We start from the raw sequence: 18,599 nt of genomic DNA on the forward strand, positions 1-18,599 counted from the left end.
TACAAAAAAACCTAGTCTGTCCTTTGAAATTTTGTTTTTTGGTCTAAAGATACTGGATAAAATGTGTCCTATGAAAGCATCCACAAGCTAAGCTTACTGTGTAATACAGAGACGATGGTATAGTGTGTCTCCCTTTTATTTATTTAGCACAGAATGTTTCTGACTATATTTGCTTCTTAAAACCAATTTCCATGGACCAGAGTTGGACATTTCACAAATTCAGTGCTGTCTGAGAATTATATAGTTAAACTTACATAAAAGAAGCATGACTTGATAGCTAGAAAATGGAACTGACAACTGGCAGTACTAGTTTAACTGGCTGATTTTGTTTCCTAGGGCTAGTTGCTTAATTTTCAATGGCCTCAATTTATTTAGCTGAAAGTTACTTAGCTCTGAATATGATATCCCCACTGGTGTTCAGAGAGAAATGTGAGTAATGATTTAAAAAATAAAAAAGGAGCTGCAATACTTAATTATGTCTTTGAACTGATTTAAATTGACACTTATGCACAATATTGAGTTATCCTAAAAAGTGTTACATTCTTATGTTAGTATTCTCTTTCTTTGTAAATTAGAATGACTCTGCTAGGGGAAGAGAGTAAAGTTCTATGTCTCAAAATCATTTGCTTCATCCAGTTTCAAATTATCTATAAAAATATGTGTTGTTCCTTAAGGAAAGACTCAACCAAGAGCAAGATTTTTTCACATTTTATATATATCTGAGGCAGTAGTCAAAATTGGGATAAATGAAACCAGCTGAATTTTTTCTTTTAAGTACCTGATTCTTTGTACACATTTTTTCCTAAATGTCTTTATTAGAAATTTAAAGACCATTGAGATATAGATCTCAGAAAAATAGATTTATAAACATCATTCCACTATGCTGTCCATTTTGGAAATTAAATTGTATGTGTATAGTCAAAACATTTTCTATCCCTGTATTTTAAGAATCTTACCTATTACAATCACTGTTACTGTTACTTGCCTTTCTGTGTTTTCTTCACATTTCCTCCTCTGCCTTAAACTTTCTTGAATCTGGTCTCATAGCTCCATTATTTTATATGACTTTTCATAAAATTAATGAATGTGTTTGCCTCTTTTCAGAACTGCTAAAGTGGCTTCTGGCCAGGAAAAACATCTTCTCTTTGAGGTACAACCTGGCTCTGATTCCTCTGCCTTTTGGAAAGTGGTTGTACGAGTGGTCTGTACCAAGGTAAGAGTGATAGAAACTTCCAGCTCTAAACTTAAACTATTTTGGTGGTTAGAACTGTAATTATTAGTATAATATAGCAGAAATGAATATTTATAATTTGGTTTTTATTAATATTTATTTGTAAAACTGTGTAAAATAATTTTGATGGCTCTTCCAGGTTAACTAAATTTCACTGGTTATATAATTGTCATATAGCAGAAATTTTTATACTCAAGGAAGGCAGTAGTAAACTCTTCATCTTTATCATGTACCTCTGTTTTTGGATTTTAACTGACTGTGGAATCCTAAAGTGACACCCTACATAGCTCTAAGATGACTTCTTAAAAATTAAAGTATCTTATGAGATCATTTCTTTTAAAAAAACACTAGGTTTTATTTGTTAAATGATAATTTAAAAATCCATTAGAAAGTGTTGGTTTTTTGGTTTGGTTGGGGGGGTTAAAAGTAATTTTTAGTTTTACAATGGATTGTGGGTTTGGAGTTTTTTTTTTTTTTTTTTGTAAGTTATTTTTAGTTAATTAAGGGATTTTCACCATCAGTACACTGTGTCTCTTAATTCATCTTTAAATTTAAGATAAATGAGTATATCAACTATGTAAAAAACTGTGATGGCAGCAGTCATAGAGTATCAGGAAGCCTTATCCACTAATGGGTAGATTAGAATAGGTGGTTCTTAACCTTTTTGAGGCCAGTGAACTTTTGGTGAAAATGAGGGAATGAATTTTATTAAGCTTTCTCCTATCCCAGCCCCTGCTCTTAAATACAATAAAATCATCCATAGTCCTATAAACAATAAGTTGGGCAGTCATGAATGTCCTTAATTCAACTCCTGATCAATCTGTAAAGAATTCCTGGGTAAGGAGATTTTTTTTCTTTTGTATCATGGATCCTGGATGTTACCCAAATAATATGCCACATTTCCCCAATAGGTTTATTGCCTCTACTAAGCTGTAAGTGTAGTAGGATTGATTCTATTTAGTTGATCAAATTTGAAGGTCTAATCTATTTAAGTAATAAAAGAACTTTTAAGAGGATTAGATTAGCAAAGACCAAGATCTTACTTCCACACTTGAATAAATGTGGACTAATTCCACCCTTGACTGAAGTTGAATGGCACCTGTTCAAGTTTACAGTTGGTTTAGAGAAAATATACAGTATCGTTTAATACCATTCAACTGGGTCTATCCACATTGAACATTTGCTTATTGATTTTTTTTTTAAGTCCAAATTTTAAAAAAGCACTATAATAGCTGTGAGAGAACCATCATTCAAAAATTTTTTACATTATTCATCAGAAGTAGATAATATGATACTAGTTTGGGTAGCAGTGTAACTTTATATAGTGTATAATATGTTACAAATTGTTGAGGAATTTTAAACAGAAAAGTGATCTGATGAGAGTTGTGCTTTAGAAAGTTTATACTCATAGCATCACAGGTTAGAATTAGGAGGGGAGTCTGAAGGTGCAGAGACTAATCACAGAATCTAAAGTAATCTAGGTGAGAAGAAAGAGAATACATGCTGAAATAACAGAATGTATTATCTCTGCACCGTCAGAAATAACAGAATACATGCTGAAATAACTTGATCGACAGTCACATTTTGTTGTTTATAGTTTGACTCCTGGTCTCAAAAATTGTACCAACCACATATTTTTCCATTTTGTGTTTGTTTTGGGGATTATATTTATATTAAATTCATTAGAGGTTTTTTACAGTGCTGTAAATATGCATCCTCCCCAAAAGAACTTTGGGAATCTGCAACCTTTGACTTTGCAAAGAAATAAGATAACGAAGAAATGAAGAACTGGGCTTAAAATGTGTAAAATCCATTCAAATTAAGTATCTTCCATATTCCCATTGTCTGTGAATTTACACTGTACATAATCTTTCAGGACTATTTGCAAGTCTACTTCATAGGATACATGGTAAATTTATAAAAACTAGTGACAAAGGTCATTTCTGAAATAATATACTTTCTTTCTCCTTTTCTTGCTCTCTCTTCCACAGTAACCATCCAGCTGATCTTTTCGGTTTTACCTCTACTATATTTCACTTGAGTTTATTTGTAAGACAGAGTTCACACTCTCAAGGAGACTGTAACTAATACTTAGGCCCCTCTTTCTTCTCTTCTAGATTACTTTAGATTCTGTGATTAGTCTCTGCACCTTCAGACTCCTCTCCTAATTCTAATTTGTGATGCTATGAGAATAGCCTTTCTAAAGCACAGCTCTCATCAGATCACTTTTCTGTCTAAAGTTCCTCAACAATTCTTCCTTGGCTTCAAAATAGTCCCAACTCAGGCTTCCCTGGTGATCCAGTGGTTAAGAATCTGCCTGCCAAAGCAGGGGACACAGGTTTGATCTCTGATTCCAGAAGATCCCACATGCCTCGGAGCAACTAAGCCTGTGCACCACAACTCCTGAGCCAGTGCTCTGGAGCCCTACAGCTACAACTACTGAGCCCTTGTAGCGCCAACTGCTGAAGTCTGTGTGCGCTAGAGCTGGTGCTCTGCAACAAGAGAAGCCACCACAAAAAGAAGCCTGTGCACCACAACAAATAGTAGCCCCCACTCGCTGCAACTAGAGAAAGCTCGTGCATAGCAGTGAAGACCCAGTGATTTAAATAAATGTTAAAAAAAAAAAAATTCCAACTCATTAACCTGGCATTTGAGGCCTTCTGCAATATGGCTCCAAACTGTCTTTTCTGTTTTATCATTGTCCCCTTTTGCAGTCTACAGTCTCACCAGGCTTAACTAATTTAAGGCTGTGTAGCTGCAACTTTCCCATCTCAATGCCTCTGCTTATTGAGCTCCCTCATCTAGAATGTTCATTCCTCTGTCATTTAAATTGCCATCAGCTACAAATCACAGAAAACCCCTCTTCCACCAGTTTAAACAAAAAAACAATCTAAATAATTTTTAAATGGAATACTTTGTGAAAATATTAGAAAATTAATGAATTAATTAAAATTATGGACTAAGGTAGCTGTTCAGAAGCTTCATGAATTATATTATTTTCATCTGTCTTGTTACTTAGACCAAAACCTTTGAGTCATCTTGACTTCTCTTTTTCTCTTATACCCACCCCACAGTCAGTGCATAATTGAATCCTGATAGGTTGCTCTTCAAAATATATTCAGAATGTGACCAACTCTTAACCATTGTTACTACTATTACCTTATTCCTTGCAACCATCATTTCTCACTGGGATTATTCCAGGTGCCTTCTAACTCATCTCCTTGCTTATCCGCCCTTGTCCCCATTCTGTCTAGTCTCAGATCAACAACCAGTCTATTCCACTCATAATCTGAAGTGAAATTAGATCTTAATTTTCCTTGGCTCAGAACCCTCCAGTGACTTGCCATGTACTTGAGATAAGAGCCAAAATCATTACTGTGATCAGCAAAGTCCTATACATTTGGCCCCACCTCACTCCCTAACCTCATCTTCTACCAGTCTTCCCTCTCTTATTTTGTTCCAGTTGCCCTGGGCTTCTTGCCAGGTTTGCTTCTTTTTTTTTTTTTTAGTTAATTAATTAATTTTTTTATTGAAGGATAATTGCCTTACAGAATTTTGTTTTCTGTCAAACCTCAACATTAATCAGCCATAGGTATACATATATCCCCTCCCTTTTGAACTTCTCTCCCATCTCCCTCTCCATCCCACCCCTCTAGGTTGATATAGAGCCCCTATTTGAGCTTCTTAGCCATACAGCAAATTCCCATTGGCTATCTATTTTACATATGATAATGGAAGTTTCCATGTTACTCTTTCCGTACATCTCACCCTCTCCCCATGTCCACAAGTCTGTTCTCTATGTTTGTTTCTCCATTGCTGCCCTCTAAGTAAATTCTTCAGTACCATTTTTCTAGATTCCATTTATATGCATTAGAACATGATATTTATCTTTCTTTCTGACTTACTTCACTCTGTATAATAGATTCTAGGTTCATCCACCTCATTAGAACTGACTCAAAGGCATTACTTTTTATGGCTGAGTAATATTTCATTGTGTATACATACCACAATTTCTTTATCCATTCATCTGTTGATGGACATCTAGGTTGCTTCCATGTTCTAGCTATTGTAAATAGTGCTGCAGCGAACAATGGGATACATGTATCTTTTTCCATTTTGGTTTCCTCAGGGTATATGCCTAGGAGTAAGATTGCTGAGTCATATGGTGGTTTTATTTCTACTTTTTTAAGGAATCTCCATACCATCTTCCATAATGGCTGTATCAATTTACATTCCCACAAACAGCACAAGAGCATTCCCTTTTCTCCACACTGTCTCCAGCATTTATTGTTTGTAGACTCTTTGATGATGGCCATTCTGACTGGTGTGAGGTGATATCTCATTGTAGTTTTGATGTGCATTTCTCTAATAATGAGTGAATCTGAGCATCTTTTCATGTGTTTGTTAGCACATGTATGTATGTTCTTTGGAGAAATGTCTGTTTAGGTCTTTTTCCCACTTTTTGATCAAGTTGTTTGTTTTTCTGGTATTGAGTTGTATGAGCTGCTTATATATTTTGGAAATTATTCCTTTGTCAGTTGTTTCATTTGCTATTATTTTCTCCCATTCTGAGGGTTGTTTTTTCACCTTGATTATAGTTTTCTTTGCTGTGCAAAAGCTTTTAAGTTTAATCAGGTCCCACTTGTTTACTTTTTTTTTTATTTCCATTACTCCAGGAGGTGGGTCATAGAGGATCTTGCTTTGATTTATGTCATCAAGTGTTCTGCCTGTGTTTTCCTCAGAGTTTTATAGTTTCTGGTCTTACAGTTAGGTCTTTAATCCATTTTGAGTTTATATTTATTTATGGTGTTAGGAAGTCTTCTAATTTCATTCTTTTACATGTAGCTGTCCAGTTTTCCCAACACCATTTATTGAAGAGGCTGTCTTTGCCTCATTGTATATTCTTGCCTCCTTTGTCAGAAATAAGGTACCCGTAGGTGCATGGGTTTATTTCTTGGCTTTCTATCTTGTTCCATTGGTCTGTATTTCTGTTTTTGTGCCAGTACCATTCTGTCTTGAACAAGACAAGGGTGTCCACTTTCACCACTATTATTCAACATAGTTCTGGAAGTCTTAGCTACAGCTATCAGAGAAGAAAAAGAAATAAAAGGAACCCAGATCAGAAAAGAAGTAAAGGTCTCACTGTTTGCAGATGACCTGATACTTTGTACATAGAAAACTCTACAGATAGTATCAGAAAATTACTAGAGCTAATCAGTGAATTTAGCAAAGTTGCAGGATACAAAATCAGTACACAGAAATCACTTGCATTTCTATATACTAGCAATGAAAAATCAGAAAGAGAAATTAAGGAATCAATCCCATTCACCATTGCAACAAAAGAATTAAATATCTACGAATAAACTTAGCTAAGGAAACAAAAGAACTGTACACAGAAAATTATAAGACACTAATGAAAGAAATCAAAGATGACATAAACAGGCGGAGAGATATTCCATGTTCCTGGGTAGGAAGAATCAATATTGTGAAAATGACTATACTACCAAATGCAGTCTACAGATTCAGTGTGATCCCTATCAAATTACCAATGACATTTTTCACAGAACTAGAACAAAAAATTTCACAATTCATATGGAAATACAAAAGACCCCAAATAGCCAAAGCAGTCTTGAGAAAGAAGAATGGAGCTGGAGGAATCAACCTTCCTGACTTCAGATTATACTACAAAGCTACCGTCATCAAGACAAGTACAGTACTGGCCAGGTTCACTTCTGCCGCTGCACTTCCTGTTCTCTTAGCCTGGAATGCTCGTTCCCCAGATACCCACATGACTCATTCTTGGACCGCTTTAGTTCCTAAATGGCACCACTGTGAGGCCTTCCCTGCAGCCTTTCAGCATTTTCTCTCCTCTGTTTAATATTCTTCTTAACACTTATTTCCATCCTATCTATATTTTGTCTCTCCAACCTATAGAGTAATCTTCATGAGGGCAGGGATTTTTATCTGGTTTTTATACACTGTGTCACTAGTGCTAGAGCAGGAGTACCTATATAGTGCCTATAACATCCACATGATGGGTACTTGGTAAATATTTGTTGTGTAAATCCTATGATTATAATAATTATAGTTTGTAGTGAATATAACAAAAAAGTAGACTCATGGATGTAAAGAAGAAACTGTTGGTTGCCAGTGGGGAGAGGAAAAGAGGAGGGGCTATATAAGGTTAGGGATTAAGAAGACTATAAGGTATAAAATAAGCTACGAGGATATATTGTACAATACAGGGAATATAGATAATATTTTATAATAACTATAAATGGAGTATAACCTTTAAAAATTATGAATCACTATATTGTATACCTATAATTATACATCAGCTATACTTCAAGTAGTTTAAAAATTGCAGTTTTATAAACTTTGCTATTAAATACGAAATTTATGTGAATTATTCCCTGATTTCTTCTGAACTATGCATTTCCGAAGGAAGAGTGGCTCAGTTTCCTCAGCTCTGAAAGTCTTTTTTTGTTACCCCACATAAATTCCTATCACCTGTAATTCTATTTGTTCTCTACCCCATGTATAATCTATTACAAAGAATATTACATATTTGCATCTCCAGATAGACTCTTAACCTTCCCCAAACTGAATCAATTTTCTATTAGAAATGGTTCTTCCATTTTCACAATACGGAGTCTGATTCATACTTGATTCTCAACTTTTTTCTCTTACTGTCTTCTCAAGTAATAAACAATAAATGCTAATTACAACTGTTATTCTTCAAAATATTGAAATGTTGCTGTAACATGTTTTTTAATATAATCGAACTACTTCACTTTCTCATGTCCCCAGTTCCAACAATACTTTTAAAAACTTTCATTTACAATTTTAAGGTCTACTCTGTATCTCTCCTCTATTCTTCATTTCTCTCTAAATGCTTTCTGATTGTTTGCTCCGTGTACTTTGATATGCACTTAACAGACTTCATACTTTAGTTGCCTTTAATAGTTCCCACTGTCTTCTGTGGTACCTCCTGTGTTGACAGGAAGTCTTTCACATCTTTATAACCTGTCTCTGATTACTTCAAGTTCTTTATCCAAGAATACAATGCCCTCAATCCTTCTGGCTTTGCTCATTTTAAAAGAGAATATATTCCATACTACATGACTTCCCAAGACAGATGAAAGCAATGTTGTCTCTCCTTACCTATTACCTCACACTTGCCCCCAGTACCTCCTCACATCAAGAATGTAAGCTAGGGGCTTTGGTGGTGGCTCAGTGGTAAAAAATCTGCCTGCCAGTGCAGGAGACATGGGTTCGATCACTGATATGGGGCAATCCCACATGCTGCAAAGCATCTAAGCTGTTGCGCCGCAACTACTGAGCCTCTGCTCTAGAGCCCAGGAGCTGCAGCTACTGAAGCCTGCAAACCCTAGAGTCCATGCTCTGCAACTCAAGAGTAGCCCCTGCTCGCCACAACTAGAGAAAAGCCCATGCAGCAATGAAGACCCACACAGCCAAAAATAAATAAATAAATATTTTTAAAAGAATATAAGTGAGATGTAAAGCAATTTTCTTAAAAGAAATTTTAAGAAAAAGACATCAAAAATGCAATATGAGATCAAAAAAAAAGAATGTAAGCTAGAGTGGGGAGAGTTACAACCTGTAGACCAATGATTCTACTTCATGCTAAAGTTCAAAATGACCTGCTGGGAAAAATTCAACCACTTTTTGTTAGGATTTACTTTACTGTAGTTTTCTTGCTTCAGTTTGTAAGTGTTGGTATGTAATAGAACTTAAGATATCCAAGAAACTAATCTGTTTCAGTTACAGCAGAATGGCAAGTGGTTGTTGGATTCAAATATATCTTTAAGAAATTATTTAAATAAATTAAAAGGATTGTTAATACTGATCTCTAAAATTCATTTCTTAAGTCTGGGAAAATTGCCTGACCTCCACTACTAAACAGGTTGATGCCTAATCAACCCTACAGGTTATTTTGACTATCACAGGAGAAAATATTGTGTATTTTGAACCCTGCAAACATAGAGGAAGTGATATTATTCATTTGCTCAGACTCTTGCTCTCTTGTTATGTAATTTGCAAACTTTGTTTCCTAGGTGACTAAATAGTTGTTCCCCTTTTTGGGAAAAGTCAATCAGAAAGATTATCAACTTTTTTTTTTTTTTTCATTTTCTTTGTATTTTTAGATTAATAAAAGCAGTGGCATTGTGGAAGCATCACGGATCATGAATTTGTACCAGTTTATCCAGCTTTATAAAGACATCACAAGTCAAGCAGCAGGAGTATTGGCACTGAGCTCCACCTCTGAAGACCCTGATGAAAACTCAGCATCTGTAACATCTTGTCAGGCTAGTCTTTGGATGGGAAGGTAAGCAATGCATAAATGCCATGTTTCTCTTCTTTTCCAACATGTAAACTACTGAAATCACAGTAATATTTTTGCTAATGGTCTCTGTGACTTCTTAAATCACATTACTTTTTGTCTCAGATGGTATTATATCCCAGATCTGCTTTCAGACTATTCTGTGTTTCAGGACATTGTTAGAGTGCCACATTAAAGAAAAACTAAAGTGGTTCATACCAGGTAATGTTTCTGTCAACCCAGTTTCCATGAATACTCAACTTGCTTGCATTTAATGACAAGATACATAGTTAATACCCTCTTTAATATGCATTTAGGATCTTAGACATTCAAAGCCCTTCAAGGAATTAAGTCCAAGAATCTGGTAAAACCATTCCAGTTTTTCTTAAAGGTATCTGACTAATTGGAGCATTAATATTGTAAATATTGGCTCCAGGACTTGGCAGTCCATTCTGGAATGGACAAGTAGTTAGTGCACATACTGCATGTACTGAGTTACCAGAAGGAAATGAGGTCAGCCAGCATTTTCTGTGATGGTGCTTGTTTACTCAGGCCTAATATATTATTGTTCTATCTAAACTTTCTTTTCCTTCTCCATAATGCTTTTGGCATGTGAACGCACCCACCTGTTGCCATTTGACAGCCATGACCATAATTTAAATTTGTGAATGCCTCACTGGAAAAAGGCTTACGTGGGTCTAGACATGTTGACATCCTGTCTTATTGTCACACAGGGTAGACAGCACAAATCAGTACTGACAGTATCTTTTACCTTAAAGTTAAGAATATGCTTAACAAGAATTTCATTTTTATTGCTCCATTTATGGTTGCATTTTCCGATCCATTCTTAACCACTGGTTTCCAAATACTATGTTGTAGTAAAATTGTATTTTAAATTATTCTTTCCTGTTTGTCCTTAATAGGATTGTTTGGTTTTCTAGGCTTGGGCTGTACAAGTGTTACTGATAAAATGCCAAATGAGTTTTAGAGTATTATAGGTAGCATTTAGGCTTATCTTTCCTATATTTTGTTAAGTTAATCTTTCAAAGACAGACATCTGATTTTCTGTTTTTTATTCCTTTCCCTCTTCAAATTGATTTTAAGTATTTTGAAAGTTGAAAATAGCATTTAATAGTAAATAGTATTTACTAGGCTCTGTGGTCGAAAATGAAAGTAATACTTTTTTCTTATTGCAGTCATCTTAATGAGGAAGGTAAGAGTGTTATCCCTTTTCATGTGCCCTCTACACTGGGAAACTCAATGCCTAATTGGTAGGTTAGGGCTGCTGCTTGCCTTTGTATATTTTGGGGTTTTGTTTTTGTTTTTTACACCCTGATATACTTAGTTCATAGAAAAATAGACTTTTCAGATTGAGTGGGATCTTGAGAGGTATTTATTTGATTCAGCCTTATATCTGGTACCTATTTCTAGTAGTATTTTATATTTACTAAGTACTTATAGGGTATTAGGCATTGTGAGGAGTGCTTTACATATATAAACTATTGTGCTCTGTGCTTAATTGCTCAGTTGTGTCCAACTTCTTGCGACCCCATGGACTGTAGCCTGCCAGGCTGCTCTTTCCATGGGAATTCTCCAGCACGAATACTGGAGTGGGTTGTCATGCCCTCCAGGGGATCTTCCCAAACTAGGAGTCGAACCCAGGTCTCCTGCATTGCAGGTGGATTCTTTACTGTCTGAGCCATCAGGGAAGCCCTTTTTATAAACCCATTAAATCACAGCAATCCCAGGGGATTTGGTTCATTGCAGATGTAGCAACTTGAGGTTTAGACAAATGAATGACATGGCTAGAAACTGGTCTAGCGGAGATTCACATTCAGGCCTGTCTGGCAATACAGCCATGCTCCTAACCTCTGCATTAGTACTCCCTGGTGCATGAAAATCCTGTACTACAGTGCTTCTTAAACTTTGATATTCAGTGGTTTTGAGAAAAAGCTTGAGATTCTGTCAAGCTCTCAGGTGTTGTCACTACTGCTCACCCATGGATAGCACTTTGCGTAGCAAGACTTACCGTATTTAGCCAAGTGGTAGTCCAGCTTGAACATGAACACCTGCAGTTGTGTGGGACTCACTGTCTCAGAAAGACAAGGTTTTTGATACACAAATGGCTTTAATCACTGTGTAATTTTCCCTTTTGCATAATTTTTCTTAGAGCCAAAATCTAGCTCTCCTAAGGCAGCACAGCACAGATTCTAGAACCAAATTGCCTGTGTTCAAATCCTGGCTTTACTTCTTACTGTGTCACTTTGGACAAGTTATTAAACCTCTCTTTACTCAGTATCCTCATCTTTTAAAAGAAGATGACAGTAATAAGGTCTACTTCATAGGACTCTTGAGAGAGTTAAGTGAGTTAGTATATGTAAAATACTTGGAACAGTGCCTGGCTCATAAAAATATGTATCTATAAAAGTTAACTATCATTGTTACTAATTATTACTGTTTTCTACTTATTTCAGTGACAGTACCCTCTGGAATTCCACCAAACAAGTCTGTTCTCTCTCAGCCGTCAAATATTTGAACACACTAATCAATTCTCACTGAGCCTTTTGTTCCCCAGGATAAACCTCCCCAGTTCCTTCAGCCTTTGTTTATATTGGTCTCTTCTATATCCCAGAGGCTTTCCTGGATGACCTTTTATCTGTAAATTTGTTTTTCAGAGTAGGGGGACAGAGAACTGAATTCTCTATTCTACAAGTGGTCTAATAAGGACAAACAGCAAGACTTTCTCCCTCCTTCTTCTGGTAACTGTACTGCTAGGAAGGTAGCAAAAAAATCAAGTGAACATAGTACGGCTTCCACTGGCTGCTTCTGTATCCTTTTTTCTTTCTTTTACCTCCATCCAGAATACTGTTCTCTGTGGCCCTCTGCCCTCAGCTTTAAACTCTAACCTTCAAAACCCTGTCTGTCACTCTTTATGGATTCAGTTATAGTCTTTGCTACTGACAACCAAGTCCACATCCTTAGACATAAACTGTAAGCTCCTCAAGAGCAGAGACCCCAGTTCTTTTGGATCTGGCACAATACATAGCACCTTGTTGTTCAGTCGCTGAGTTATGTCTGACTCTTTGCGACCCCTTGAACTGTAGCATGCCAGGCTTCCCTACCCACTGTCTCCCGCAGTTTGCTCAAGCTCATGTCCTTTGAGTTGGTGATACCATCCAACAGAGGTATCTCATCCTCTGTTAACCCCTTCTCCTCCTGCTCTCAATCTTTCCCAGGGTCAAGGTCTTTTCCAGTGAGTCGGCTCTTCCCATCAGGTGGCCAAAGTATTGTAGCTTCAGCTTCAGTATCAGTCCTTCCAGTGAATATTCAGAGTTGGTTTCCTTTAGGATTGGTTGGTTTGATCTCCTTGCTGTCCAAGGGACTCTCAAGAGTCTTCTCCAGCTCCACAATTCAAAAGCATCAGTTCTTTGGCACTCAGCCTTCTTTATGGTCCAACTCTCACATCTGTACATGACTATTGGAAAAACCATAGCTTTGATTATACAGACCTTTGTTGGCAAAATGATGTCTCTGTTTTGTAATATGCTGTCTGGGTTTGTCAAGGGCTACCCAGATGGCACTAGTGGTAGAGAACCTGCCTGCCACTGCAGGGGATATAAGAAACTTAGGTTCAATCCCTGGTTTGGGACGATCCCCCTGGAGAGGGCATGGCAATCCATTCCAGTATCCTTGCCTGGAGAATCCCGTGGCCAGAGGATCCTGGCAGGCTATACAGTCCATGGGGTCACAAAGAGACAAACACAACTGAAGTGACTTAGCACGCACAGGTTTGTCATAGCTTTTCTTTCAAGGAGCAAGCATCTCTTAATTTCATGGCTACAGTCACCATCCACAGTGATTTTGGAGCCCAAGAAAATAAAGTCTGTCACTGTGTCTACTTTTTCCCTGTTTGCCATGAAGTGATGGGACCAGATGCCATGATCTTAGTTTTTTGAATGTTGAGTTTCAAGCCAGCACTTTCATTCTCCTCTTTCACCCTTATCTAGAGTTTATTCAGTTCCTCTTCACTTTCTGCCATTAGAGTGGTATCATCTGCATATCTGAGGTTGTTGATATTTCTCCCAGAAATCTTGATTACAGCTTGTGATTCATCCAGCCCAACATTTCACATGATGTACTCTGCATATAAGTTAAATAAGCAGAGTGACAATATACAGCCCTGACATACTGCTTTCCTAATTTTGAACCAGTCAGTTGTTCCGTGTCTGGTTCTAACTGTTGCTTCTTGATTCACATACAGGTTTCTCAGGAGACAGGTAAGGTGGTCTGGTATTCCCATCTCTAAGAATTTTCCATAGTTTGTTGTGATCCACAGTTTTTTGTGATAGTCAAAGGCTTTAATAAAGTCAATGAAGCAGAAGTAGATGTTTACCTGGAATTCCCTTGTTTTTCCTGTGATCCAACAGATGTTGGTGATTTAATCTCTGGTTCCTCTGCCTTTTCTAAATCTAGCTTGTATATCTGGAAATTCTCAGTTCACGTACTGCTGAGCTGAGTTTGAAGGATTTTTAGCATTACCTTGCACCTAAAAGGCATTTAAACATTGAAATAAATAGATATAGAAAAATTAAAATACATTAGACCCACACCCATCTAGGTTTTCATTTCAGTTTCCCAATTTCAATTCAGAGGCTGCCCTCTTTTATGCATTGTTCAAGCATAGCATTTACTCTATTACCACATCCTAATGATTTGTCTTTTGTAATGCCCCTTAGACCAGGCTTAATTATGTCCCAGGTGAATTACTGAAATAAGGATCTAATTGGTGTTCCTCTCTCTAGACTGTCCCTCATACTGCTCTCCCAGTTGATCTCCTAAAGCATTATTTCCATGGGGGTTCACTTTCCCCTTGATTAAACTCTGTCAAAACAAGTTTAAACTTACTGTTTTGATGTACAAGGATCAGATTATCTCTGCTATACTTAGGCAGTCTTTCATACCAGCCTGCTTGATAGACACTTTTTTCCCTACCTGTTTAGCTTTGTTTATTCACATTGAATGTCCTCTATTGAAATCCTGTCATTTTTCTACCTTATCTTTCTGACAAATTTGAAATATACTTTCTTCCTTCTTTACTTAGCACTTCCTACACATAATGCACATTTGACATTCGCTTATTTTCTATATACAAATTGACAGATTTTAAAGTACTGTATCAGTGTCTTACATACAGTGTATAAGCACAGCTGGGAATAAAAACATGTTAGAGGTAGTTTCTGCCCTTAAGAAGCTTATAGTCTAGTGGCTATACTTTGGAACATTTAATTTTTGTATAATTATAAAAGCAATACATGCTTGATGAAGAAAACCTAAACATTACAGAATAGCACAGAGATTAAAAGCAAATTTAAATCACTTCAAGAAATATGTATTGAGAACCTAAGACAAACTCCTTATGAGTTTACAGTTTATGGATAGACTAACCAATAAACAGCCAATAAAATGCAGTATTTAAGACCTTTAGTTGAGGAAAATGTTGGTTTTTGAGAGCATAGAGAAGATGGTATCTTGAGCTGAGTAACTGAGGTTGGAGTTTGCCAAACACCACATGCAAAGGCACTTGGCTCACTCGGGCATTCTAAATTGTGGCTGGAGTAGAAGGTTGAACATCTCTTTTCTTCCTGAGATGAAAGAGCTCTTTGAGGACAGATACTTTGCATTCTATCTCTTTCACATTTCATGTAGCACCTGAACCTTAAGACTAAGCTATTCTTTCATTTATATGCCCATTAGCTGCAGCAGCATAATATATAGACCCTGATGGCAGGGCCCATATTTTAGAGAGCTTTATATCCTGCATGGTGAATAACTCATATATTGGTTGAATTCATTTATAAAAATTCAATATAATTAAAATGGGCTAAGTTATTTTCAGAAAGATCTGAATATTTCTAGTTTTAGTCCATATTTTTCTTTTTAACCATCTCAGGATTTATCTTTTATCCAGTCTTTTCTCTATGAAATTTCCCCTCTAGTACTTCCCTAATATGTTTGCTATCCCTAAAATATAGGTTAATTTACTCTGATACTGCATGAGTCATGTTATGCTTTATGTTGAGAGCACATACATCCTTGATTACACTTTTCAAGCCAATGGAAACAAAGTTTACAGCACAATGACAACAGAGAATATCACTGCTCCAGCTCATTTTTCACATTGCAGGGTAAAGCAGCTGACTGACGAGGAAGAGTGCTGTATTTGTATGGATGGTCGAGCTGACCTTATCCTGCCCTGTGCTCACAGCTTTTGTCAGAAGTGCATTGACAAGTGGTAAGTAGTCTGCTGCCTTCATGAGGTAGGCCAAGGTCAAATGGGAAAGTGTATATGAATACACTTCAAAAAATGCAAATATATTGTAGTTAACATAAGAGACTTTGTTTTTTAATATTTTGGATTTTATGACATGCCTCCTACTGCTTAAAATATTTTTATACATAGTTTATAAAATGTGAGGATGTAGCTTAGTTTTGACAATTTACTTTTGCTGTAAAGAGATTTGTGCCTGATTAGAGTCTAGAATCAAACATTTTTCCTTTCCTTCCATTTTTCTCCTCTTTTCTACATTTTCCCTCCATATGTCATTAGAAAGAATAATATTAATCCTTGAATATTGAATATTGGACCTGAGGAGAACTTTAGAGAATGGCTAGTCAAGCTCATTATTTTACAAAATAAGAATCAAACATTTAAGAAAGTTTATCACTGACATACCGTAAACTATATATATTTAAAGTACAATTTGATATATGTATATACTCATAAAAATCATCCTCACAGTTTAGATAATGAACAAATCCATCACCCCCAAGTTACCTCATGCCCACCGTAAGGTCTCCTTCCCCCAATCCCTTGTCCTAGTCCCCAGACAACCACTAATATGGTTTCAGTCACTCACTGTAAAATAATCTGGATGTCCCATACAGTATATACTCTTTTTTGGTCTGGCTTCTTTCATTCATTATAATTTTTTCAAGATTTACTTTGTTGTAGTATGTATCAGTAGTTTCTTGCTTTTTATTGCTGAGTAGTATTCATTGTATGAATATTCTGCAGCTACTTTATCCATTCACCTATTGATGGACATTGGGTTGTTTTGAATTTTTGGCTATTACAAATAAAGCTGCTGTATACATTTGTGCCCAACTGTTTTTATGGAGGTACATTTTGGTTTTTTTCTTGGATAAATAGCTACAAGTGGGATGGCTAGATCATATGGTAGGTGTATGTTTAACTTTTTAAGAAACTGCCAGTTGTTTTCCAAAGTGGTTTTGCCATTTTACACTCCAGTGTATAAAAGTTCCAGTTGCCCTACAGCCTTGCCAGTACTTGGTATTTGTCATTCTAATTGTAGCCATTCTAATAGATGTGTAGTGGTATCTCATTGTGGTGTTAACTTGCCTTTCCCTGCTGACTGGTGGTGCTGAACACTTTTCTTATGCTGATTTCCCATCTATATGTATTTCACCTGTGGTGAAATATTCATTCAGATTCTTTTGCCCATTTCTTTTTTAATTGTATTTTATTTTTAATTGGAGGATAATTACTTTACAATGTCGTGACAGTTTCTGCAATGCATCAACATGAATCAGCCCCAGGCATACATATGTCCCCTCTCTTAAACCTCCCTCCACCTCCCTCCCCATCCCACTCTTCTACATTGTCACAGAGCACCAGTTTGAGTTCTCTGTGTCATAGAGCGGATTCCCACTCTTTTACATATGATAATATATATATTTCAGTACTGCTTTCTCGGTTGATCCCACCCTCTCCTTCCCTGACTGTGACCAAAAGTCTGTTCTTTATGTCTGTGTCTCCTGTGCTGCAGTGTTTACTGCAGCACTATTTACAACAGCTAGGACGTGGAGGCAGCCTACTGTCCATCAATAGATGAATGGATAAAGAAGTTGTAGTACATATACACAGTGGAATATTAGTCAGTTATTAAAAAGAATGACGTTGAGTCAGTTCTAATGAGGTGGATGAACCTAGAGCCTATTATACAGAGTGAAGTAAGTCAGAATGAGAAAGACAAATAACATATATTAACGCATATATACGGAATCTAGAAAGATGGTACTGATGATCCTACTTACCCAATTTTTTAATTAGTTGTTTTTGTATTAAGTTTTGAGAGTTCTTTATGTATTATGGATACATGCCCTTTATCAGATATATAATTTGCAAATATTTTCTCCCACTCTGATTTATCTTTTCATTCTTAAGAATGTCTTTCAAAGAGTAGAAATTTTTAATTTTTATGAAGTCCAGTTTCTCAATTTGTGATTAATGAATAATCATTTTGGGATCATATCTAAGAAATCTTTGTTTAACCCAAGGTCACGAAGATTTTCTTCCATTTTTCCTTCTAAAAGATTTATTGTTTTTAGGTTTTACATTTAGGTCTATGATCCATTTTGAGTTAATTTTTGTATGGTGTGAGGTATGGATCAAAAAATTTTTATTTTATCCTTAATGGCTTTCCAGTTGCTCCAGCACAGTTTTTTGAAAAGACTGTGTTTTCTTCTCTAAAATTGCCTCTGCTCCTTTGTTGAAAATCAGTTGTTAAAACACAGGTGAGTATTTCTGAACTCTTTTCTGTTCCATTGACCTATTGTCTAATTCACACCAATATCATACTACTTTGATTAGTGTAGCTTTGTAAGTCTTAAAATCAGGGAGTATTAGTCCTCCAACTTTGTTCTTTTTCAAAGTTGTTTTGGTTTTTCTAGATCTTTTGTGTTTCAGTGTGAATTTTATAATCAACTTGCCAATTTCTACCAAAAAAAGGCTATAAGAATTTTGATTGGGATTGAGTTAAATAATTTGGGGAGTGTTAAGTTGGACATAGTGACTAAACAATAATAAAACTTCTTAACAATATTAAGTCTTCCAACCCATATCTCACTGTTTCTCCATTTATTTGAAAGTGAAAGTAAAGGTCACTCAGTCGTGTTCAACTCTTTGTGAACCCCATGGACTATACAGTCCATGGAATTCTCCAG

General features: G+C 36.2%; 1 protein-coding gene across 2 annotated transcripts in view; it reads left to right on the forward strand.

Moving 5' to 3' along the window:
• Nucleotides 1-18,599, forward strand: part of RNF141 (ring finger protein 141) — a 36,227-nt gene that overhangs the window by 12,139 nt on the left and 5,489 nt on the right. For both annotated transcript variants that reach the window (XM_043903226.1, XM_043903235.1), the window contains exons 3-5: nt 1,105-1,213; nt 9,400-9,581; nt 15,760-15,867. In XM_043903226.1, the coding sequence (XP_043759161.1) occupies nt 1,105-1,213; nt 9,400-9,581; nt 15,760-15,867 (399 nt within the window). The remainder of the gene's footprint in view (nt 1-1,104; nt 1,214-9,399; nt 9,582-15,759; nt 15,868-18,599) is intronic.

This window comes from Cervus elaphus, chromosome 1, assembly GCF_910594005.1.
Source record: "Cervus elaphus chromosome 1, mCerEla1.1, whole genome shotgun sequence".
Classification (NCBI taxonomy): domain Eukaryota; kingdom Metazoa; phylum Chordata; class Mammalia; order Artiodactyla; family Cervidae; genus Cervus; species Cervus elaphus.